General features: G+C 33.8%; 1 protein-coding gene and 1 non-coding gene across 2 annotated transcripts; both read left to right on the forward strand.

The window, feature by feature from the left end:
* Window positions 1–7,223: 7,223 nt before the first annotated feature.
* Window positions 7,224–14,449, forward strand: AGL21 (AGAMOUS-like 21). The gene is made up of 7 exons (XM_086243495.1): window positions 7,224–7,405; window positions 10,564–10,645; window positions 13,451–13,512; window positions 13,766–13,865; window positions 14,014–14,055; window positions 14,154–14,195; window positions 14,360–14,449. The coding sequence occupies exons 1-7, from the start codon at window positions 7,224–7,226 to the stop codon at window positions 14,447–14,449; spliced, it is 600 nt and encodes a 199-aa protein (XP_086099621.1).
* A 7,298-nt stretch (window positions 14,450–21,747) lies between these two features.
* On the forward strand, window positions 21,748–21,821 carry TRNAN-GUU (transfer RNA asparagine (anticodon GUU)). The gene has a single exon. It is a non-coding gene; the product is annotated as a tRNA-Asn (tRNA).
* Window positions 21,822–25,309: the final 3,488 nt, after the last annotated feature.

Consider the following 25,309-nt stretch of genomic DNA (forward strand, 5'->3'; position numbering starts at 1 on the left):
AGAAAGGGAAGGCAAGGTCCTAAAAAAGGGGTGTGATTACAGAAAAAAACTATGAAAATTCAAAATTATGGGTAAATAACTATCTGATGCTTGCTGAGAAATACTGAAGTGAAGGCAATGAAAAGTCACAACATTTCCAAAATATTAATGCTGTGCTGGCAGTTTTCGCTCCATGGAGAAACTAAATATTCATGCCTTCACTGTCTCACTGCATCAAATTAGATGTTCACCCAAGAAAATCTTAATTTCATGAACTAATAGATACATAGTTACATACAAACTGTTGTACATGCGTCCAACCATGCACTTTCGCGGACCCACATACACCACGCATACCTATATTCCTCCCAATTTAGCCTCCCGCGTCACCAAATGGATATGGGGTTTACCAAAGGGCCTCAGCATCTAATTATTTAAGAGAGAAATTTCCATGCAACAGGAATATATGGCTGATTTGACATCTCAATCCAATAACATAACGACACTTATGCTTTTATACTTCATCACGTAACAATTTCCAATTTCAAGATAGAATCTACCTTTTGGAATGCCAAGTCAGCCCCTATTCCTATTATAGGTAAATTTTTCTCAATTTTTTATATACCAATTGATGACTACTCACAAATCCAACGTGGAATTACACAAATATGGCTAATAATCTAAGCCACCTCCTCCGACACAAACAAAAATCACCTTATATCATGCGGAAGGAAAAACCCATCAGTTTAGTCAATATAACAATAACATAAAGAAAAGTAATTTTACCATGCTGGACCTAGAGTTTTTGAGTAGTTCCTTAGTATGCTTTTTGGAACCATAAATTTTGCGAGCTCCAACAACAACGGACGTCACGGACAAATTATTCTTTTCATAATGACATACGTATATAGACAATTTTCATGCTTCGTTAATCACCAATTAATATGGAAGTTTAAATTTCTGGTAGAGAATGCGGTGTGAATTCTATCTCAAACAATGAGGTTTATCATCCAATTCAATACAAATTACACAATGCTTTTGGGTTAGAAAGTAGAGTCTGTAATCATGAGAACAATGGAAGTGGAAATATACACACCTGCAGTCAAGGAGTGTAATTTCGATTTCGAGGAAATTTTCGATGGAAATTTCGACGGAAATTTTCGTGGAAATTTCGATTAAAATTTCGATTTCGATAAAATTAGACAAAAACGACGGAAATTACTATCAAAATACGGAAATTTTGAATGAAACTTGACCATATGTTTATTTAATATATTATTTACTATATAGATAAAAAATATTGAAGAAACCAAATTATATAGTAGGTTTTATGTGATATAAGGTGAATATAATGCGCGCTGGATGCAAATACTATTAGAAAAATGGGTCACTGATTAATAATTATATAAATAACACCTCATACCCTAAACCCTAAACTATATACCCTCTATATACCATATATCATGTAAGGTTATAACCCTCCATATACCCTATACCATGTAAGGCTATACCCTCTATATACCCTATAAGGCTATACTCTCTATATACCCTATACCATATATTATTAAATTTACTCAACCTTATCTTCTAAACCATAAACCATCAACAATAAAACACTCTCTAAACCCTAAATTATATTAAACTTATATACTTACAAACTTATATAAAATTATAAACTTAAATACTCCATAGTGATATTTAGTTTATAAACTTATATAAAATTACTAAACCCATATTATAGTTTTTCCTAAAAAAAAAAAGAAAAAATCATATTATAGTTTATATTGTTTAAAACTTTTAATTAGGTTTTATTACATTGGTTCATCAATTAACTTTTGAGTTGACTATACGGCTTCTCAAAATGTTGTGAAGATGTGGGAAATAAAATTGCTTATCTTTTGGATCAGTTAGTGGCGTAAAGTCAGAGATATGTTGTCCACCTCATGTATATCTTATTTATCTTTTCTCTTAAATATTTGCCTTCTGAACTTCTGTGGTTTGATTGCAGATATGTTTGGCAAAGTAAAAACAAAAAACATATTTAAATATTTAAATCAAATCTGGCAAAGTAGCAGACTAGCAGCCTATTTGCACTCCCCCACTCCCCAAAACACATCCTGCACTGAGTGCACTCTCTGACTCTCCTCTATTTTTTTATTTTATTTTATTTACTTGCATAGTTGCATCTCTGCTGACTTGCATCTCCGCTGGGAACAAAAAGTGAATGGCGGAGCCTTTCCCTTCGAATCGACGTCGTTGCAGATCGGATGACCAAATTGAAGGTGCCAAGGGACTCGCTGTGCTGAGGGGGTGAGAACCCAGAGGGTTCGGCACCGAGACATGCATGGCCGGAAACGACTCAACGCCACCGCGATCCTCCACTGCAATCTGCCCAAAAACGCCGGCGTGGCTGGCTTTTGAAGCTGATGAAGACCAGGAGAAAGGAGAGGGGAGGAAGGCGCTCCCTTTGCAGTGGAGATCGCCAGCCAAACTCACCGGAGAAAGAGAGTTGCAGAGAGTCGGGGAAGAGAAAGATATAGGTGGGCTTTGTGACTTCGGTAAGTTACACCGAAATTTCGCCAAATTTCGCCCAAATTTCGCCAAATTTCGCCCAAATTTCGACGAAATTTGGAGAAATTTTACAAAAACATACTGGCTCTGTCATCGAAATTTCGGGCGAGATTTAAGCGAAATTTCGGCGAAATTACCAAAATTTCGCCGAAATTTTTACGAAAAATAAGGGATATGTGATAAAATTTCGGTATCCCAAAAAAACGAAAATTTCGGCGAAATTTCGCCGAAATTTTCGAAATTTCATTCCTTGCCTGCAGTGACCAGACGCAGTTCTTGAAAATCTGCAAAGTCGCCAAAATGCCCAATGCCAAGCAACCCCGCAATTTGAGGAACGAGACGAGAATTAATGCAAGCGTTAGGCCCAAGTGGAAGTATTACAATAGTAGGCCCATGTCTCATTGCAAATTAAACTGGGCTCTAAAATAGAAACTTCACTTGCTCCTAGTCCCAACTTCATTTGATTGACAAATTAAAATTAAAACAAAGTTGGGATACATGCTCTTAAATCTTAACTACCCATGTACTTCAAAATGAAAAAGAAAAAAAAAATCAACTGACTTTTGGCACGCGCATGCACGTGAGCGTGTGTTGGAGAATCTAGTATTTATCTTTACTATTATAAAGCTAGAAGTAAGATTTAGTGTTACGAGCTTCACCGAAAATGAGATTGCTTAAAATATCATTCATCTAAAAAAACAGTCATATAAAAATAACATAATAAATGAAGATATAACTGTAAAATACAAACATTAAAATAAAATTTAAAAAATAAAAAAAGACAATCCACCACCTTAAAATGTGGAAAGAGTGATGAAAAATTATAAAATAATGAGAACAAAATACACAGTAAGAATTTAGGTCAATTAATACACGCGGAGTGCATGTCAAGAGGCTAGTATTTATAAAGCTATAAGGAGAGTTGGGTTTAATATTGATGCATTTCGAAAGTTAAAGGATTGATCCGTTATTGGACCCAAGCGGAGTGCATGTCAAGAGACTAGTATATATAAAGTTATAAGGAGAGTTGGGTTTAACATTGATGCATTTCGAAAGTTAAAGGACCGATGCGTTATTTGACCCAAACAGCAGGAGTGCAAAGTGTAGGTAACCCTTAAAAGCATTAGAATTTGACTTTTGATAAAGAAATTTTGCATGTGACGGTCATATGTGACCCTCTCACAATATGTATATGAGACTCACCTTTATATGATGGGACCCATATGTATGTTGTGAAAGAGATATCACATATGATTGTCATGAAAAAATTCCTCTCATTCTAGAGATCTTAAGCAAGTTATAATTTACGGACGTATTTATCATAGAATAATTCATTCATTACATATAGGAGAATTCTCTAGTGAGAATGGTCTCATTTTGAAAAAAGTAAAGACCACGTTGCTTCTTTTTTTAAAAAAAATAATAATAAGTAAAGACCACATTGTTAGTCATTCCTGTAACGTGTGCAATAAATACATATATAATTTGAAATGGATAAAAGGAAGAGAGGCATACCCGGTTGGAAAATACAAAATCATCACTCTCCCTTCTTCGAGTTGCACCATAATAAATCCAGGGTAAAATCTTCACACACTTTCACTAGTGAAGGTCTTGTCAAATGCAACAACTAGTGTGTTAGCATGTGGGCTTAGAGCATCAAAAGGGACAATACCTCTCCTCCTCCAAAAAAAAGCCACATCTCCTTTCATTGGGTGGAGAAAATTGTAAGTTATGATAAAGTTCATGTGCTTCTCTTATTTATTATGTTACTCTTAACATCACCAAACTAAAAAGTAGTAATATTCAATGGTGTGATGACTCATTAAAGCAACATCTTCCTTTGTTGGGATGATAACCCTAATGGCAAATGTCCACAATATTACCTTTTCTCTCGGTGTGTGCACCTATATGATTTGTTGATGATTGACACCTGGCCAAGCTCGATCTACTAGTTGTCGTGATTAAGAATTATACTAAATTAGACTAATCTTGGATTTAGGGTTCCTTAATCCAAGGGCCCCATTAGGATTTCAAGCAACATCGAATCTTATTGGTCTAAGAAATCAAATTCACATGGGATTTAGCCAATGGGAAGTTGTGTTTAGAGACAGTCACCAAACCCTAATGATTATTGGCGTCTTAGCCAGCCCCTAACCATAAATAGATTAATGATATTAACAAGGATGGCCATCTTCACTCCCAAACACAAAAACAAAAGCCCAGCAAAAAAATAAAATAAAATAAAAAACATAAACGAAAGTTACACTCTCCACTGATCCTTTATAAAGATTGACAAAATTCAATATCTTAAGTTTAAACAATTCTAAGTTATCCTTACAAAAATCTAATGTCACTTCTCTATTTTGGTCATCCATTGGATTAAAGGCATTGCCTTTCAATTGTGTAAATCTAGATTGTCTAAAATGAAATTTTTCTTCTTATCCTTTGTACCTTTACAATATAACTTAATTTTTGTCTTTTGATAATATGATAACGTGTGTGTGAGTGTGTGGTGTTCAGGTGATGGTGTACTTTTGTGCCGGAGAAAATCTCAATTCTCACACACATATATGCAGTGTGAGACTGTGACAGTGCAGGTTGGGCGTAGGGGTTGTTTAATGAGAATTGGCTAAGCTCGAGATAAAGGCGTGCGGAGACCACCCTCGATTGGCGGATGCTAAATCTAAATCTACCAAGTCCTTCTTCACACTCACTCAGGTGAGAGTCGGTCAATTGGTATTGGAAATATTAAACATGCTGCAAGGATTTTCCAATATTAAATATTGAAAAAAGACTTACCTATTACAGTTGTATATATTTTATATATCTAACATAATAAAAGAGATAAATACAATATTATATATATCAATTACATAAAAATATTTATCGTATATACTTCACAAAATTTCCAAACTACCAGTAATACTTTCAATATTCGTAATTATATATACTCTTAAATTCACGCAATATTGTATTGTATGCCAAATTTAAAATCGATAGGTACATGATTTTGTGTTTGGCAGTTCCAACTACCATCTATTCCAAGTGTTTAGAAGCAATATTAAAATATTACAATTTATGGCCTTTTGGAATATTCATGGCATGGATTTCACCTCTACTCCTTGCCTGATTTGGAAGTTTTCAAAAGAATAAAACCAATGGCTGCCTATCGCTCTACATCTCCAACTCCATATTTTTGGTCTGACACGTGGAGACGGCCCCATCTTACTCGCACGGACTCCAGCTGCAAATTGACATGCTCTTGCTTTAAGAAAAACAATATTGGGTTTTTGAACGTTTAACCAAATATTCCACCTTCACTCTTTATATATATAGATTTTGCTCACTACTATCTTTAAGGTGCAGTATTTTTTTTTTCCCCTCAGTGTGTGTTACATGTTAATAAATGAGTCATATCATGATACAATTATTATATAAGAGGAGTGCTTTAAAACTAACTAGTTAGTAAATTAATACGAAACTAATCATACTTTTGGGACAACCACATAACTAATTTTATAATCCGAACCGTCAATTATTTAGGTCATACTTCAAAGATCATCATTACAAAAAATCAACTAAATCGGAAATCATTTAGTCATCTAATTGAAATCAAATAAATAGACGATCAGTGTTTTCGATAAAAACATATAAATAGTTGTTGTTACAATCAAATGACTAAATGATTTCCGAATTTGAAGATTTTTTACAAGGATGATCTTTAAAGTAGGGCCTAAAAAATAGACGGTTAGGATTTTGAGATTACATTATGTGGTGGGCCTAACATGGTGGTTAGCTTTGTATTAACTTACTAACTAATTAGTTTTACAACATTATTGATTATTATAAATCAGTATAAATATGATATGAGATACGAATAAATCTAATTTAAATTGATCAAATTGACATATCATAACTCGTTTAACACCTTTTTATATTGTACATATTAATCATGGTTAACTTTTTAATAAATGCAACCACACACATGTTCATTATAATTAAGATTCACATCTCTAGTATGGGTAGGATCCATCGATCTATGCAAGTATGAAGCTTCATCTATATAAATGTGGTATGCATAATGTATAAAAAATGTGATAATGAAAAATAAATTGAAGTTATCAAATGTATACTATGACACATAAGTATGATATGTGATTTACCAAAAAAAAAAAAAAAGGTATGACAATATTGTACTAAACCACACATGTCGGCTGATGGCGCCGTCAAAGTATTTCTCAAAATAATTAAATTAAGGATCTAGTTCTATATATATAGCCAATGTCTAATATTATAAATAACTCCTTGTTTAGTATTTCATTATACAAAGTGCAAACCACTAATACAAGTTTAATAATACTTTAAACCACCCCATTAAAAAATGGGTTTTACTGTCACCCCTAAACCCACTTTTTGGTCTATATATATAAAGCTCTTAATGGGTGAAAAAATGTAACACAAGCTAGCTTCTTACAAACCACAGATTGATCAAATACTGTGAGTGCTCTCTTTGGCTCAACCTATAGGCTATAGCATGCTTTTCTTCTTAATCCTTACGCTAACAATATTGAAATATATAATTGTTCTTCAACGTACACTTTTTTTTTCTTTTTTTTTTTTTGCAGAGCTAGACCTTAAAATTACAAAAAAGAGCTAGCTAGAGCATAAGGGTTATGGGGAGGGGGAAGATTGTGATTCGGAGGATCGATAACTCTACGAGCAGGCAAGTGACTTTCTCAAAGCGTAGAAAGGGTTTGATTAAGAAGGCGAAGGAGTTGGCGACTTTGTGCGATGCAGAAGTTGGACTTGTGATCTTCTCAAGCACAGGAAAGCTCTATGAATTTGCAAGCAACAGGTTTGATTGATCGTTAATATCAATCTAATTTGCATGGCTAAGTGATCGATTGTGCTGCATGTTTTTGCATCTAATAAACATGATTATGATTGAATGAGCTATTATTTATTTTTAATTGAACATATATATGTAGCTATATGTGATCTCTTAGAATGTGTAGTTTCCACTTTAAAGAGCAGAATATTGGAGCTAGCGGCTAGAGTTTAATTTAGACCACAGTGACGTGCAAGCTAGTTTACTATATTGTGTCATGTACAGTCCCACATGTATAGCTAGAGGTTTAGCACGCATCTAGCTAGTGTATATTCTGGAATTAATCAATATATAGATAAGATTTCCTTTCAATATTATCATGGGCAGCATAGAGTTAAGATGATTCAGATGTAAAGGGAGGGCTTGAACTAAGTTAAGGGTATAATAGAATCATATAATAAAGGGAGCCCAAAAAGTAAAACTGTTCAAAGATTAATTAGGTGCAGCCAGAATAACGTACTATATATATGAAGACAATGGAGTGGCAGCATGGAGATCATAAGATATATATATATACATGCTCCTTCTATTGATGTGTATTTTAATTTATTTATGTTGAGGTATACCCTTTTAGGGCTCACACGAGTCATTTTGTATCGATCCGAACCGTTCATTTTTCACATCTTCATTGATAGATCATCCTTGTAAAAAATTAGTCAAATCAGAAATTATTTGTCTATCTAACTTTGATCAAATAAATGGACGAACTAAATATTTTCGATGAAATCGTCCATTTATTTTATCAAATTTAGATAAACAAATGATTTTCGATTTAACTAATTTTTGCAAGGATGATCTATCAATAAAGATATAAAAAATGAACGATTTGGATCGACACAAAACGAATCGTGTGAGTCTCAACAATGTCATACTTCAACAGAAATAAATTAAAATATACTTCAATAGAAAAAGTATATATATATATATATATATATATGAGAATATGGGTATGTTGGGAGTTGCATGTAGCACCAAATAAGAGAAAATGAAGAAATATATTTAAGTCCTTGGAGTTAGTCCGAGAGCGTGAAAAATTAAATCAACTAATTTTGAGTTATTACGATAGGTTGACTGTTTGATTCCTTTGAATGCAACCAAAAATTTAGAGATATATGAAAAGTAGGCTCCTTAATTATGGTATATAATACTATATATGAAGATGCTAAAAGCGATAGGTACTGAATAGAACTATGATCGACGACCATGGGGACAATAGTTCTAAGACAAGACATTTTGCTGTGCTAGCATTGGCCTTCTTTGCCCGAGTACGTATTTAGAAACTCTCTCTCTTTCTCTTCCTTCAATTAGATTATTTGTATCTAATCATTCAATCAAAAGAGGTGGAATTCATAAATTTGTATTGGTGGATATTATATAGAATCGATCCCAAGCCACCTTTTGGCCGGTATGTGTAATTGCATCATTTGTCTACTAATTAAGAAATTTTTTCTTTTATGAGTCAAATGTTGCAAAATAGGATGAATGAGGGAAGGAGACGAGAGGAGGAAGAAACGAAGAAGAATATTGTATGAAACGAAAACTTGGAAAAGAAAATTGATCAAAATTATTTTTGTGAGAATGTGGAGTGTTATCCCTCCCACATTGAAAAATTATAAACTTTGCATAATGACTTATAAGGGTTTGAGCTACTCCTTTCATTGTCAATTAGTTTTTTGAATAAACACCTAGATTCTTTCATAGTATTAGAGCAGGTTCACGTACCTACCTGTGTTAGGCTAAAGTTACGCCATACGTAAGGAAGCGTGTGAGAATATAAAGTGTTATCCTACATTGGAAAAGTATAATCTTGCATAGTGACTTATAAGGATTTGAGCTACTTCTTCCATTGTCAATTAGTTTTGGAATGGAATGCCTATATTTCTTCAGTTTTAAGGTTTTATCATGTATCAATATTTCATATACATTTTCTCATATTTACTCGACATCTATCTTCTTTTTTCTCTCTAGCTATATATCTTCTCATTATTTCCTTCTTGATCTTTAATTAGACAAGTATACGAGCTCTTTGGTAGTATTTGGCAGAAATAGTTAAAAGTGTTTTTTGATTATAAAAACAATTTTTAGTGATGTTTTGAGAAACACCTTACATGTACTTCTTCAGAATGTCCCTCCAAGTGCTTCTAATAAAAGTGTTATAAGTAAAAACACTTTGTACAAAAGCAGTGTGAACATACCCCCAGCTGGTTTTGCAAGGGTAAGCTCTACCCATAAATTCTTGTCAACCCTCTTTTGTGGGGCGTCCATCTACCAAGGCGCCCCATGTGTGAAGGTGTCTCTTCAGGCAGCTCCTCTATCTTAGGTTGTGATTAAATCAGGACTGATGAGCACCAGCTCAAGGATATCCTAAACTAAGCAACTTTCATTACGTTCATAAGAAAAAGTAATGCGAGAATAGCCATTGTCATCCATAAATTACAAGAATAATGCAACCGGACAATTCTACATTAAGATTTGAAGAAAAAAAAATATTAGATACAAAAAAAATTCAGATTGATCGAGATTCTATACTTCTTTTTTCTGTTTTTTAATTTTTATTTGACTTTTAATTTTAACTATATGTATTACAAATCATATCGAATGATGTGTGAGTAAAGGAGAGGTGTGTAGATCACATTCATGCATTCATAACCTTTGGATTTATAATATATGGCTAGGAGCTTAGGATTGAAACAGGTAAAAAAACAAGTATATATAGTAGAGAATCCAAATTTCTAAAGGAATCCCATATTTTAGATACAGCTTTAACCAATTTCGATCAATGACTATAACTAGAAGCCAACAATTAGGGTTTCCAAATATGAAATAACAAAGGATGGAGAAATTACACATACCTAAAGCCGGCCTCTGTAGTTAATTTCAAAGTGATAGATATAAGTATATAACAACATATATAATTTACATATTTGATCTCCATCCATCCATAGAAATTCAAGGACATCAATTCACCCTATATAAAGAGAGAGTATTATCCTCTATGGATTTGACCATTATATCATCTTTTTCAAATTAGTCCTCAGAAACATTTCTTTTTAATCTGTTACTTTTTGTTAATCTCATGGTAGAGAGATTAACAAAGATCTGACCACTTCATGTCCTTCCACCAGCATGAAATCAGTGATAGAGAGATACGACAAAACAAAGGAGGAACATCAGCAACTTCTAATTGACCCAGTATCAGAAGTGAAGGTCTTTTTCATCTACCACTCATTAATTTTTCTCTGAAACTATTCCAGCATATCTTTGTTTATATTTGAATTTATTGTTTCATCATGTTTGCCCACTAACTCCTGTGAGCTCAAAAGTTGCAGACACACAATATACCTAGTAATAAAACTACAGTAATGCTAATCATTTTATATACCACATTGCAAGAGTCAGATTTCTTTTCTTTCTTCCCTGCTTTATTTGGGTTCAAAATAGATATCAGGGTAAACATTCTCCTTCTATCTTCAAACCTCTTCACAACAACCACGAGAAGAGATTAAATGTATGAAAATTGAAAAGCAAGGTGGACTTTTTTCTTGATAAAGGGGTGAGAAGGCATCTAATGCCTTTGTCATTCTTCATTGCTTATTCTTTATTTTCCCATCTTTCAAGCAACGAGGGTTTTCCTTGAGAAGCTTGCCACACTTAAGCCACCTGTGTTAGAGGTATAACCAACCTTCTAGAGAAAGCCAACTTCAATTGAGCATCTTAACTCCAGGAATAACAGACATGCATGAACACAATTTTAAGTAGAGAAACACTCCTCGTAGTTTATGTCATACCATCATGCAAAGAACCAATCAATCCTGTTCTGCTTTGAAATCAGGGTTCATTTTGGCATGATGATAGCATAGTTATATATAAAAACATAAAGATATGGAGTTCAAGTTCATGACTATACTCTGTACACAGAAGACTTAATATAGTCATGAATATGTACTGCATCTGCATACCAATGAAACATATCTCTAGTATCTGCTTCAACATTGTAGAAAATATCATACAGATCTGCAATAAAACAATAAACCTTTTATGTTGCAAGGCAAAAAAAAAGAAATTATTCATCTCTGTCTTATAATTCTAGGAATTCATCACCTTATCCTTACTCAAGTATTATTGAAAAAGATATCCAACTCCCAATGGTTGCTTGTACTTCTATCACCTACTAAGAAAAAAGCATTAAAATATTCTAGAGTCCTTCTTGGTCAAGTCAAACGAACTATTTTTTAATGGAATTATGCCGATTTGTGGACACGGAGAGGCTATAGCTATGCCCTGACATATAGTCATAATTCCAATTGAGATTACCAATTGTAGACATAAGAAAAGCTTACTTTCTACACCACCATCAGGCATGAAGCTGCAAATTAAACATACCACCAATCAAATTCCTTGGCACTGATCAAGTATGTTAGTTCAAATGATGAAGATGATTATGAATCATCATGAATGCTAGGAACCCAAAACTGTATAGCAACTTGTGTTCCTAACTCACATATAGGAACAGAAAATGTAATTTTGAGATATCAGTAAAAAATATTACCATATATATATAATTCTGCTACAAACTGCCTACATGTTAAAATGGCACAAAAGGATTCATTTAACCACAGAGAGATGGGATTAAGGCTTAGTTGCATTCCCACTCCAAAGAAGTTAAAACTCTTTCATCATTGTACTCAGATTTTTTCAGCTGCCAAGGATTTGAACTGTACATGTTATCTTGCAAAATAAAGTCCTGATAATGTCATAAATGAACTATCATAATTCCATTATAGGATAGTTCGTTTGTCTTGACTGAGAAGTACTACTAGAATATGTTGAAACATTCAACTAAACAAAAATTGTGTACAAGCTGCCAAAAACTAGGTTTGTACGCAAATTTAAACTTGTAGCTTGTGAAAAATTACTGAAAAAAAAAAAACAGTTCAAATTAAATGCTCTTACAAATTTCAAGATCTTATTGAACATGACTTCAAATTTGTGATGGTATGCGACCAGAGGGAGTAGGATATATAGTGTGAGCATACAATCCAAGTCAACCATATTGCTGCCTAACTAAAAATATAATTAAAATAATAAAAAATTGAAAAGTCAACCACCTTAATTATGTATTTCTGACAAAAACTATATACTCATTATGATGAGAAATAAGTGACAAAATATGCAGAAAATAGTTTGCATCATTAAAGCACCTTAGACAGAAAGTTGGCAATCATAGTTTATATGCATAATAACCAATATATTAGGTTTCTATAGAAAAAGGTGTATTGTATTGTTTCTTTCAACCCCAGAAGAATTAGGAAGCAGAATTTCTATTTGTATTACACTAACACAGAAAAAGTATGAAGACATTCAATGGCATGCACTACTCTACACCATCAGGAAATGCATTTAAACCTGTACAAATTTCGCAACATGCATCATACACACGTTGTTGAATAAATGTGGTCAAAAGGCATTTTTCTTGTAGTGAAAGAGCATACGGATCTGATAAGCCATTAGCTATCATAAACCTCCCACTTATGAGCCCTTCAAATCCAACATTGAATTGCCAACAGATTATTGTTTCAGCATGATATAGGTTACCATATGCATTTACCTCATGATCACCAACAAATAGAATATGAAAGAGTAGAGCACAGAATAGTGGTCCACTGCACAAACCAATCCTGGACATGATGTTGCACCTCAAGTCACTAAATTGCACATAAAAAAAAAAAAAAAGTAAATAATCCATTCTACTTATCAATCAGTTTATAGTCAATTCAACATCATAAACAACACTATAAGCTGAATTGATTAAATCAATTGGGTTATTTATTAAGCTATCCCAAATTAGCTTGTGATCATTGATTTGTGCTTCTTTTGAAATGTTTTTGAAGCTATTTCTACGAAAAAATGTTCCTGATATACTGTCAAAGAACTTTGTTTCTGTTTGGCCAAATGGACTAATCAATTTCTGAAATGTTGCATGCTTTTAATTTGTATTCCCGTACTTGATAGTTTTGGCAAAGGGAGGTTGCCATGTTAAGGCAACAACTACAGAGCTTGAAAGAGAACCATCGGTACAATCTTTCTCCTTCAGTTTAGAAATCAACAATTTTATTTGAAAAGGATCACACACACTTACACCACTAAAATGATGAAATTCAGAAAACCCCACTACACACATCATTTCACTTTGACAACTTATAAATGCACTTGAATGACAAGAAATGGCCTTGTACAAGTACAGCCCACCAAACGAGACACCAATAGATATTAGATTGGGAACATTTATCAAACACCTGATGATAATCCCGCATTCTGATATGGCAGGCAGTTATTGGGAGAACAGCTTCATGGTTTGAGTATCAAAGAAATAAAAAGTCTAGAAAATCAATTAGAACTGAGTCTGCAGGGCATTCGTAAGAAAAAGGTCAGACCAATGCTTTCATTTGTGTATAATCTCATTTCCTTCCTTCTGTTATCTATTAATTTTGGATATGTTGTAGAATCCCATTGGGGGATCATTTGAAGTGCAAGTTTGACAAATACATAACATGCATTGATTCAAACTCTTGCAGGAACAAATATTAATTGATGAAATTGAAGAGCTAAATCAAAAGGTCTTTCCAGGAACACAATAGTCATTCCTTGTCACAAATTTCTACAAAGAGTTATTTGGGTCATTTTATATACCTTTTTTTGTTTTTTCTCCAAACAGGGTACTCTCATTCATCAACAAAATATGGAACTGTACAAGAAGGTAAACCCCATTTGTCAAGAAAAATTGGAATTACACAAGAAGTTATATTCTGCTTTAATAACAACAGGAACTTAAACACCCTTAATGAAATCATAAGCCCCATTACCTTAATTGAAAAGGTATACAAGAAGAAGCAAGTAAAAAGGCTTCAATCGATGTATCAGGTTTATGGAATACCCTATGGCATGGGCACAGATGAGGATTCACATGTCCCCATTCACCTTCAGCAAAGCCGGCTCGACCAACAAACTTAAGAGACACCTGCAACAGCAGCAAAATGAGGGTAAAATTTTATTCAAATTCTATATTCAAAAAATAAATAAGAAGTAAGAGTTCATACTACGAGATTTTGTCATCTCAATTTTCATCTAAAATGTACTTATGAAACTGCAGCAGTCTATATGTCAAAGAAGTGACTGAGGATCATGTGGGACAAATACCTTACACCCCAAGAATGGAAGAATGCTTCTTTTTTATATCATTTATACACTCAGTTAGAGTTATCAGCAAACTTTTTGGTTCTTGCTTATTTGCTTTTGTATGTAGGCCGTTTGGGCCTTGGTGGGCTTGTCTGTTGTGGCTGCTGTCCTTGTTGGGTTTTTTCCCCTTAGTTCTTTTTTGGTTCTTTGTGGGCTTGATGGCCCTTGAAAAGTTTAGTTTGTGTAATAAAGTTTTGTTAACCAGAAAAGAAGTTATCAGCAATTGTAAAGTTGCACATCAATAAGAGTTAAATAGATATCTGCTCATTTATATCCTCAGTTCTCAATATTCTTTATAACTATTTTCAAGGTGAGTGAATACTGTCAGGGATTTCATCAACCTTAATCCCTAATTTTCAAGCCTAAATTCACATTTATGTCACATTGATTGACAGAAAACGTGAAGTTTTACCATAATTTCGCTGACCCGGCAAAACTAATGTGACAAAATCTGGAATCAGGTCATTAGGTTAAATTTGTGCACCTTTTGATTACTTCCATCAACTAATTTGACAAAAATGTAAATTTGGACCGTATGGTCAACCTTAACAAATAATGAGGAAATCTGTTGAAATTAGCTCATAAAAAAATTATTGAAATTAGAACTACAAACGAAATTGGACATAAACTCGCAAGGGTCTGCGTTTTGTAGCCTCTCAAATGCTGCTCTATCTCAGTTCAGAGTTCTTCATTTTAGTCTCCCAGATGGATGAGAAACAACAATCTTGGACAAAGTTTTCTATCACGAGTTTTAATATATAATTAATTTGTGGTAGATTTCACAATCTTTAAATAATAACACTATTTGTACAAGGTACATCTCTTTATTTTATCTAGATGTAAATTACATCTCTAATAAAAATAAGGCTTAAGTACAAATACATTCACTAATTATAAGGGGTATTTTAAATTGGTCTACAAACAAACAAAATTTTCAAATTCTTTAACGAAAATTTACAATATGGGACGTCTGTCAAGATTTCCTTCTAAAAAAACGTTAAATATATGTCACGTTGGACATAGCTAATGTGACATTTTTAATGATGCAGTAGATCGAAGGATGGTGAGTGGGTGGGGAATCTGCAGGGTGTTCTCAAATTTTTTTTGTGTTTTTGTTTTATTTATATTTTTTTATTTTTAAGAGTTTTGGTTTTTTTTTTTATAATAAATTATTCATAAACTCAGTTTTTGAAATATTTTTAACTAAAAACCCAACAAAATAAAAAATTAAGTTTTAACTCAATTTATCCGTGTACGCAGAGGGGAAAAATTACACTATCGAATGCTCAGTCTTCTAAGCGTTTGACAACCTAGCGAGAACTCGGTGCATGCAGATACATCTTTTTGCTTGCAGATGCATTATTTTTTTCTTGCATACGCATTTTTTTTATTGCAAATACATTTTTTTTGCTTGGATTTGAGTTTTTTTGCTTGCAGATGGAGAGTTTTCGTTAATAAATATATGAATTTGAATTTATTTATTTTTATTTGTAGAATCACTTGAAATATATATATCTTTATAATTGGTAGATATATTTGTACTATGGCATAAAAATAAACTTCATCTTTATTATAATGTAGTTTACAATGTGATTCTTTTAGGACCAGTCGACAATCTAGTAGGCAACAAATCCACGATTGGATTTCAGAAAAAGCAAGTAGACAACAACTGAGTTATACTAACTGGGCAATGACCGCTAAATTTGTTGCTTTTGGGCTGTGGCTGTGGGAATAGGCAACAGTGATTAAGCAACGATCTTGGCAACGACAATTAATATTTGTGGCCTAAGTTTCTGACCTTAGGCAACGACTTAGTCGTTGGTTGAGAAAATAATGCCTGCTGCGGATAGGCAAATGAGGTAATTGTCTTTGGCCCCCAAATATTTAGAACCCTAAATTTTATAAAATTGAAGTCTCGACATTTTATTATTATAGTTTGCCTAGCTTGATCCTAGAAACTAAAAACAGATCTGAATTCTTCCAACATTAATTGTTTATCATCTTCAAATTCAAACTACTATTAATTGTAACTGAGAAAAAGACAATAGGCAATCAACAATATATGACTGAAAAAGTTAGAAAAAGAGGACATAATCAGATTCAAATTTGCACAGATCTGAATAGTTACAACAAAAATAATCAACCTATACTTACACATCTAGCTAGTAGCCGCTATAGACTCAACGTACGTACAACATCACTCATGTAATGAATGATCTCCCATCTAACATCATGAAACACCTTGTAAATGGCGTCTGGGTTCTTCATACAAATGGCACCCCTCATCGAAATTCTGCTTATAGCTGACAGCATCATATTGAAACGACGTAGCTTTGGTCGACCCACTCATGCTTCTTATTGGCCTATCCCTCACCAACCTCCTAAGAAAGTTTCGCCATCTCCGCGCTCCTTTGCTGTGGCCACAGCTGTTGTTGTGGATTTTAGTGTACTCCATTATTTCTCCGTGCACGGGAAAGCACGGCGGCCGGGACATCATGCACCCCGAAAGGTAAGGCGATCGCCGACTCGCCATTAGAACTTTTAACAAAAGATCGAGCTTCTGGGTGTGGTAGGTTTTTTCTTGACAAGCTTATTTTGGTTTTTCAAAGGCACAGTGTGAGTAGAAGGATATGATCATGATACCTATCTCTGTTTATAGGTGCTAACTAACACTGAGCATGGTCGATGTAAAATGTATCCTTATAGCACCAGTTTCGTGGGCCTTATGCTTGTTTGAGTTTGAAAATTATTGTAGGAAAGACACTGACAAAACTCACATGTTGGCAAGCATATATTTTGTACCAACTCTCCTAGAATATTTTTCATGGATTTGTTATTTTAAGCATATTATATGCATACATGAATCAAAGTATTTGTACGTATGTCTCAGCGTGCTAGCTAGTTATGTTTTGTATCAATATTTTTTGTAATAGAAGTAAAACTACACTTTCAAATATGGTCCAAGAGATATGTTTGTTAAGATAGTACAAATAACATTACTCTATATAAATATATAAAAATAAAGTTAATTATTACAACCTACCAAAATTTTCATGTCGATCATTTTATTTTCTCCTTCGATAAGTATATATATATATATATATATATATATATATATATCTTACTCTCTTTAAAATTACAATTTCACCATCTTATATAAGGCACATTTAATCCGATATTGTTTGCATACATCATCACTTAACTCCACGTCATAATCATGATATCATGAGTGTTAAAAGACTATCTTAGATTCCTATCCTACCTAAATTTTTTTGCTAAAATGACTAATTAATCTCCCGGCAAAAAAAAAAAGTAATTAATCTCTCTCTCTCTCTCTCTCTCTCTCTCTCTCTCTCTCTCTCTCTCTCTCTCTCTCTCTCCTATTCGGCTCTCTTGTCTAGGTGAAGTTTGGACAGAGTTGGAAGGGTGGGGTTTTTTGGATGGACAAAAGAGAGGGCCTGGGTTTTATCTCAAATTATGAGGATTGTTTGGTGCCTATGGTAGTATGGTAGAAGAGGGAACTGTGTGGTACGTGGAATTTGGAAGTTTGATCCAATTTTAGACAGACTATTGATTTTGTGTCGTGAGACTGATTCATTGTTAAGGAAAGCAAGAGAGAGGTCCTTCAATTTTGGTTGATTTTTATTAAACATAAAATATTGATTGATTTTGGACACCATTAATTATTATTTATTACTCTGCAAAGTGAAGAAGAAGAGAGATAAAATGTTGTGGGCAATCTTGTTGCCTAGCTGTTGTGATCGGATCGTATGTACGTAGCTGCTATCCTTTGATGGAAAGTTAGAAACAATCTTTTATTTAAAAAAGGAATGATCATTGATCTTTGTTTAAAACATTTCCACTGCATTTCGATATATACTTAAGAGCAAAGAATAGAATTAAAATAGAAAATATATAGAATTTACAAGATTTTAATTAAAAAGGGTTAAAATAGTATTTGTAAAAACATATGTGGTAATGTCATATCATTAGGACGTACACAATTATAGCACAAATGATTAGGACACTCTAGCACTACCCCTTATATAATTACCAAAAATAAAAAAGAAAATAAAAAAGATGAGTACGTATCATGAGGGGCTTCCCGTAAATATAATGCCTCCTTGTTGGCGGCGCGCACGGATCGATTATGAAGAGACAACGCCAATAGTGGGCGGCCGGTGACCATGGTTGTCACCATTGGTAGCCTAGAGAGATCGAAGAAAATAGGTTAAGATTGAGGGATGATGCTATTAAATTATGAGTGGGGGTGGAGAAATGGGTTATATATGATAGAATGACATATCAAATATTGGACTCTTTTAATGTAAAAAAAAAAGCTGTTAAATTGATAACTTTTGCAACGTACTGTTAGTTGTTAGGTAAAACTCAAAACTACTCTCTTACACAAATCCTATTTATATCTATTATTTATACGTACACTATATTAGAAAGATGAAGATCGAGAATCTATGTCACTAATTTTGATTGATTGAAACAGCTTGGTTGTTAGATGCATGTTGAAGAGGATATATTGATAAGATCCCTTACAAACGAAATGCTTGACACATATTTTATGTGTTAACGTTTGAAAGATTCTGAACTGTAAAGAGCAAAGCGCGCACAAGGTAATCAATTTAAGAATGGTAGTAAATACAAAGAGGGGAAAGAAGAAAAACCACAGCTAGCAAAATAAAGCGCAAATCATTGATCTTTTGTTTGATTGATAATGATTCTTACTTTAAATTATTTTTTCTAGCTAATTCAACACATGCGTATATAAATTATTTGCAAATCATATACATGTCAAAACTAATGTTTTGGGGTAATTTTTTGTTCTTATTCTTCTCCTCATGGGAAGTTTATATAGGAGAAACTTAAAGTTCTTACACAAAGTCAACTAATCTGTCTTAATTACAAATCTAACTTAATTAATTGCAAATGCATAATTTTAAGCATCCAATTATGCAGCACATTAAGCAATTAACTTCAATTAATGACAAACGTTGACTCTACGCTATTAATGGCAGACACTCATTTCAACAATACATCCATAGTAATTTGGGGGAAGTTCAACTTGAAAACCTTTTGGTTACTATCTATAGTCTTAACTACTCTAGTTGATAGCATATTTTGGTTCTAGAAATAATGACTTTTTTTTGTCAAGAAACAATAAGATTGGGCATCTATTTTAGGGCAATTTGATGTACGATGAAAATGAATTCGTCGTTTCTTTTTCTCATTCTGCAGTTTAGTCTCACGATCATAACCATTCATTTCTTAGATCACCCTTTGAAAATTATCTTTGCAAAAAATCAATCAAATCAGAAATCGTTTGGTCATGTAATAATTATCAAATAGACATATGATGAATCTAATTGTTACAAAAACTGTCCGTTTATTTAATCACATTTACATAACAAATGATTTTCGATTTGATTGATTTTTTTGCAGAGATGATTTTTAAAGAGTGATCTAAAAAATGAACGGGTTCGATTATAAAACTATATTGCAAAATGAGAAAAATAAAAGAGAAAGTTGGTGGAGAAGGTAGATAGCATTTCTCTAATTATAATATACAATAACTGTATCATAAGGTTCTAAGTACACCGTCACATGATATAATTAATTTATGTGTTATAATGTAAGTATATATTATTAATACTGTATCTTAAAATTAAATATAAACTCGTTGTCCATCTATATTATAACACGTAACTTAGTTACACCACATGATAATATTCTGATTATACTGATTAATTTTTCCAATTCTTCATCGATTGTACCTTAATGGCACTTGACATAGAGCTTTAACAACTTCTTTTGTAAATTGATAAGGGGATGGATCAATCTTTCAAACTTCTTAATAATGAGAGCAATATGAGTGGAAGAAAATAAAAGAACAAAAAGATGGAGCCATGAAAGCACATAATTTATCTTCTCCGAATGATTCTTTCGTAGACTTTATTTTTTCTCTTTTTATGAATTCGTAGAAAATTTGGAAGGGAAACTAAATTGATGAAACTAAAAAAATTCCAAAGGAAATTTTTGACAGCCATGAAAATTTTCCAAGATAAAAAGAGAAGAATTAGCCAGGCAATTTGGGGCATGTGATTTGGGTAGAGCTAGCCACACATCCACCAGCCACACCCACCAAAACGTGTGGGGACTTGGTACCTGTCGTGTTGCTGTAATTTGTAAGGGAAGAGATAAAGCAGAGGACAGTAGTAGTGTCGAGACATATATATATATATATATATATATATATATATTCATGCAAGCACAGTACTGCAGTCTCTAGGGTTTGGTGTCCCAACTTTATCACTTATTTATTTTCTTCTGATCCACGTACGTACTCCTTGGATTCCTTTTTGTCCCTCAAAGCTTGAGTGATGTGATTGTTATCATGTTATGTATTGCCAAGTGTTTCATGAATTTATGAAGTGCAGGTTTGCCAATAATTAGTATTCCCTTGTTATCACTCACAATATCCCAATTAATATAGGTCAGCATTACGGAATGCAACATATATGGATGTGGTTCAGATCTAAAAATGATTCATTTAGTATTATTACAATCTCGATTAAGCTATATTAACGGTTTCATTTTTTGAGTTAATTAATCTAAGTGGTGAGGATGGTACAAAATTGAATTAATTAATTAGGATATAAGAATTTAATCTTTTCCAAGGTAACACAAATTAAAAATAGTATCCTCTTGCAAGGAAGCAATACAATGAACCTATAGAAAGACACCTGACACCATCTAATTCCTTGAAGTGGGAATCACATCATGCTTTTCACCATCTTTGATATGAAATAGCAAATTATTTAGACTTTGAACTTTGCCACATATGTATATGGTCAAACAAATTAATTGAATATTCCAGGCCAAGATCTCAAGGGGCACATGTCGTCAATAGGATGGACCCAGACAAAAACAGTGCTTGCACATGGACAGGACGAATGTAGCAGCGACTGTCTCGTAAGTTCATAATTGCAACATGAACATTATGCTATCGTACGTATTATTAAATGCTAATATATTATTACTAATTGTAAGATTGTCAACAAGCTGGAATAGCTCAGTTGGTTAGAGCGTGTGGCTGTTAACCACAAGGTCGGAGGTTCGACCCCTCCTTCTAGCGTTTTTTGCTTTTCATGTTCATTATTTTATTTTGGTTACGGGCTTAAGGCAAAAAGCCCACGATCAGAAAATGATGTTTTTGGACAAATGATCAGAAAATGATAAGGTAAGTAGGAAACCCAAATTAGAAGTAAGAAAGACCAACCCAAGCCCACATCATTGTAATTCCACGGTCCATGCCCTTGTCTGGGAGAGCCCCATTTTGTAAGTCCAAGAATACTAGCCACGCCATGGTGTCTACAACATACAAAGCTATGATGGTATAAATAGAGGTGGTGTGATTCATCTTAGTGGGTAGTGTTTATAACATGTTTATTGTGTTTTTGTTAAATACTAGTCAATTAATGTCAAGGAATAAAATTTTGGGTTTCGAGGAAATTTCGATGTAAATTTCGACAGAAATTTTAAAGATATTTAAATTTCGACAGAAATTAAACGGAAACGATGGAAATTACTATCAAAATATGGAAATTTTGAATGAAACTTTACTATATGTTTATTTAACATATTATCTACAACATTGATAAAAAATATTGAAGAAACTAAATTATATAGTAAGTTTCATGTGATATAAGATGAATATAATGCGCTGAAGGTAAATACTGTGAAATAAAATTAGTATAATGAATAAATAAAATTAATATATTATTTATACTCTATAATATATATACTAAATTCTATATACTTTATAATCTATACTCTATATTATTTAAGATATCATATAGGATATTAGGGTTTAGGCCCTTTAGGATATTTTTAATTATTTTTTATATAAAAATGTATTAACGTTTATTGGTTTAGGGTTTAAAAACAATTAAACGAAACCCCAAAACGGCTAAACGAAATCTCAAATCATTTTTTTTTTTTCAATTGCCCAAAAACCTCAAACTAGAATATGGTATATGATATTAGGGTTTAGGCTCTTTAGAGTATTTTAAATTATTTTTTATATAGAAATATATTAGAGTTTACAAATTTAGGGTTTAAAAACAACTAAACGAAACTCCAAAAAGGTCAAATGAAAACCTAAACTATTTTTTTTCATTACAATTGCCCAAAGGCCCCAAACCCCAATCAACCCTAAACCTTTTAATTTTTTTTCTCTTTCTTTCTTACTTTTTTTTTTCTTCTTCTTTTTCTTTCCTTCTTTTTCTTTTTTTCTTCTTCTTTTTCTTTCCTTCTTTTTCTTGTTTTCCTTTTTTTTTTTCTTCTTTTTCTTTCCTTCATTTCCTTTCCTTTCTTTTCCCCCCGAGTCTCCACTCTCCAGCAAAAGCCTTCCACTCTCTCTCTCTCTCTCTCTCTCTCTCTCTCTCTCTCTCTCTCTCCACCACTTTATCCCCCCTACCACGCCTCCACTATCACCCCCCCAGCCGCGCCCCCTGCCTCGCCCCCTGCCACGCCTCCACTATCGCCCCTCTGCCGCGCCCCCTGCAGCGCCCCCTCCTCTTTCTCCCTCGATCTCCCTCTTGTCGCGCCCCCCGCCCACCCCCTGCCACCGCTCCTCCTTTTTCTCCCTCGATCTCCCCCCTGCCGCGCCTCCCCTACAGCCGCCCCCTCCTCTTCTCCCTCGATCTCCCCCCTGCCGCGCCCCCTACCACCGCCCCATTTTTCTCCCAAACCCATCTTTTTCTCTCCAACCCAGCCTCCTCTCCAAAAACCCAAAATTCCAAAACCAGATCACAGGCGAAAATTTCGGCGAAATTATCCCGAAAATTTAACAAAACTAGGTTTCGATTTCGACCCCTCCTCAAATCGAAAATTTCGGCCAAATTTCGCCGAAATTTTTGAAATTTAAAACCTTGATTAATGTAGCTCTTAGGATAAGCCCAAGTGGGGAGGGGGATGGTAAGGTAATGAGTTAGGATTAGAATACATCTAGAGTTCTATTCCTTCGAATGCAACAAAAATATCAATTAACCATATTCTAACTGTTTAATTAATTGTGTTAAGTGACTCAATCCTAACCTAAAACCAATCCGTTTGTATCGTGTCGTATTCAAATTAATTCATATATCTTGTAAATTAAAAACTTAAGCACAATTTTCCTTCATTTTTAAACCAAAACTATCACTTATAAGATAAAAATTTACTTAATCATGACACTAACAAAAATATATGAAAAAGAACCATATAATACATATTACAATGACCATATAATACGTATTACAAAATGAGAAATGTTAATGGTCAAAATTGCTAAGCAATCAACGAGATACTTTGACATCCATGCTAAAGTCCACGTCACTACACGTAAGTTAAAAGGCCACTATTTACCTACTTTACAAGGTAAGACACCAAACAATGAGAGCATAAAGGCACTAGTGTGGCAACAGACCAAACACCAAACACTCTCCGACACTCAAGTTAGTTGTCACAAATACCAAAACTATGTAATAGTAATAGCTTTGTTGGCATGATGGTACATTGTGAATAACACCAACTATTTATAGTGATCATAGTCGAGGTTTCCTTGTAAAGTTGGAACGAGATGACCAACCGCGCAATGCCACGAAGCGGTTGGTAAACGCCTTGCATGGTGTGGGCCTTCTAATCAAAAAGCCCGGTCGCTCTTCCGAAGCTATGCACGAGTCTTGCAATTGGGTCACCTTCTGCTGAAGTCTCAAGGTATGACCGTGCTTTGGTACTGAGCTAATCACTTATTGGTCCCAATCTTGGGTCTGCCCCATGAGCACCTACCACCAAGGCGTCCCTATGGTGTAGGCCCCCAAGGCTCCCATGTAACAAGGCCCCGACCCTATATCTTGGTAGACCTTTAATTAGGTTACGAGGTCATATCTTGGGTCTTACTCATATTGGTACTGAGGCTATGCTTTGGGCCTTATACCATTGGGCACCAAACCTATACTGACTCTTGTCCATTTAGGTCTCAATAAGAATGTTATTTCTTAATGTTCGTATCGAGCACATACTTGGAGCTCGTCCCATCCACTAGGCTTTCTAGGCCTTTGGGTATTTCTTTCGGTCTCCTGTGCCTTCTTGGTCCAAATCTATATGGACAACAATGCATCTCGTCATCAAGCCCCGATCGTTTCCATTTTTACAAAGCATTGTTCTGCTCGTATAAATGGATATAAACAAGAAAAATAACTCATTTTTTCATATAATATTAGTTAAACATGTTTATCATACCACAATTGTATTACTCTTATTTGAGACTAACCCAACATGTTTATTATTCGTGTTTAGTGGCTCATATCATACTCATGTTTCTTATTCGTGTCAGCTGAATCATATTTGGGTCTCCCTACTTAAATTGCTATAATATTATAAACCTGACAAATATTAATACAACACAAGTATATTTCCACGTGGAAGGCACTGTGAGAATGCTTACCAAAACAAAAACAAAATACGTGGGAAATGGGTTTGGTAAAAAACCAGGCCCCAAATGAATAACAACCTTCACGAAAATGACATCCAAGTTCGTGAACTCCTCTGGAGGAACCATTCAAAAGCTTCTGTGGCCAA

Source organism: Dryas octopetala, chromosome 5 (assembly GCF_963921425.1).
Source record: "Dryas octopetala chromosome 5, drDryOcto1.1, whole genome shotgun sequence".
Lineage (NCBI taxonomy): Eukaryota > Viridiplantae > Streptophyta > Magnoliopsida > Rosales > Rosaceae > Dryas > Dryas octopetala.

Excerpts from the sequence above, each read along its gene's own strand:
- AGL21 (XM_086243495.1), top strand. The coding sequence starts at position 7,224 with ATGGGGAGGGGGAAGATTGTGATTCGGAGGATCGATAACTCTACGAGC. Across the intron at positions 10,646-13,450 it reads ACCCAGTATCAGAAGTGAAG|TTTTGGCAAAGGGAGGTTGC; the intron begins GTCTTTTTCATC and ends CGTACTTGATAG. Across the intron at positions 14,196-14,359 it reads ATATGGAACTGTACAAGAAG|GTTTATGGAATACCCTATGG; the intron begins GTAAACCCCATT and ends TCGATGTATCAG.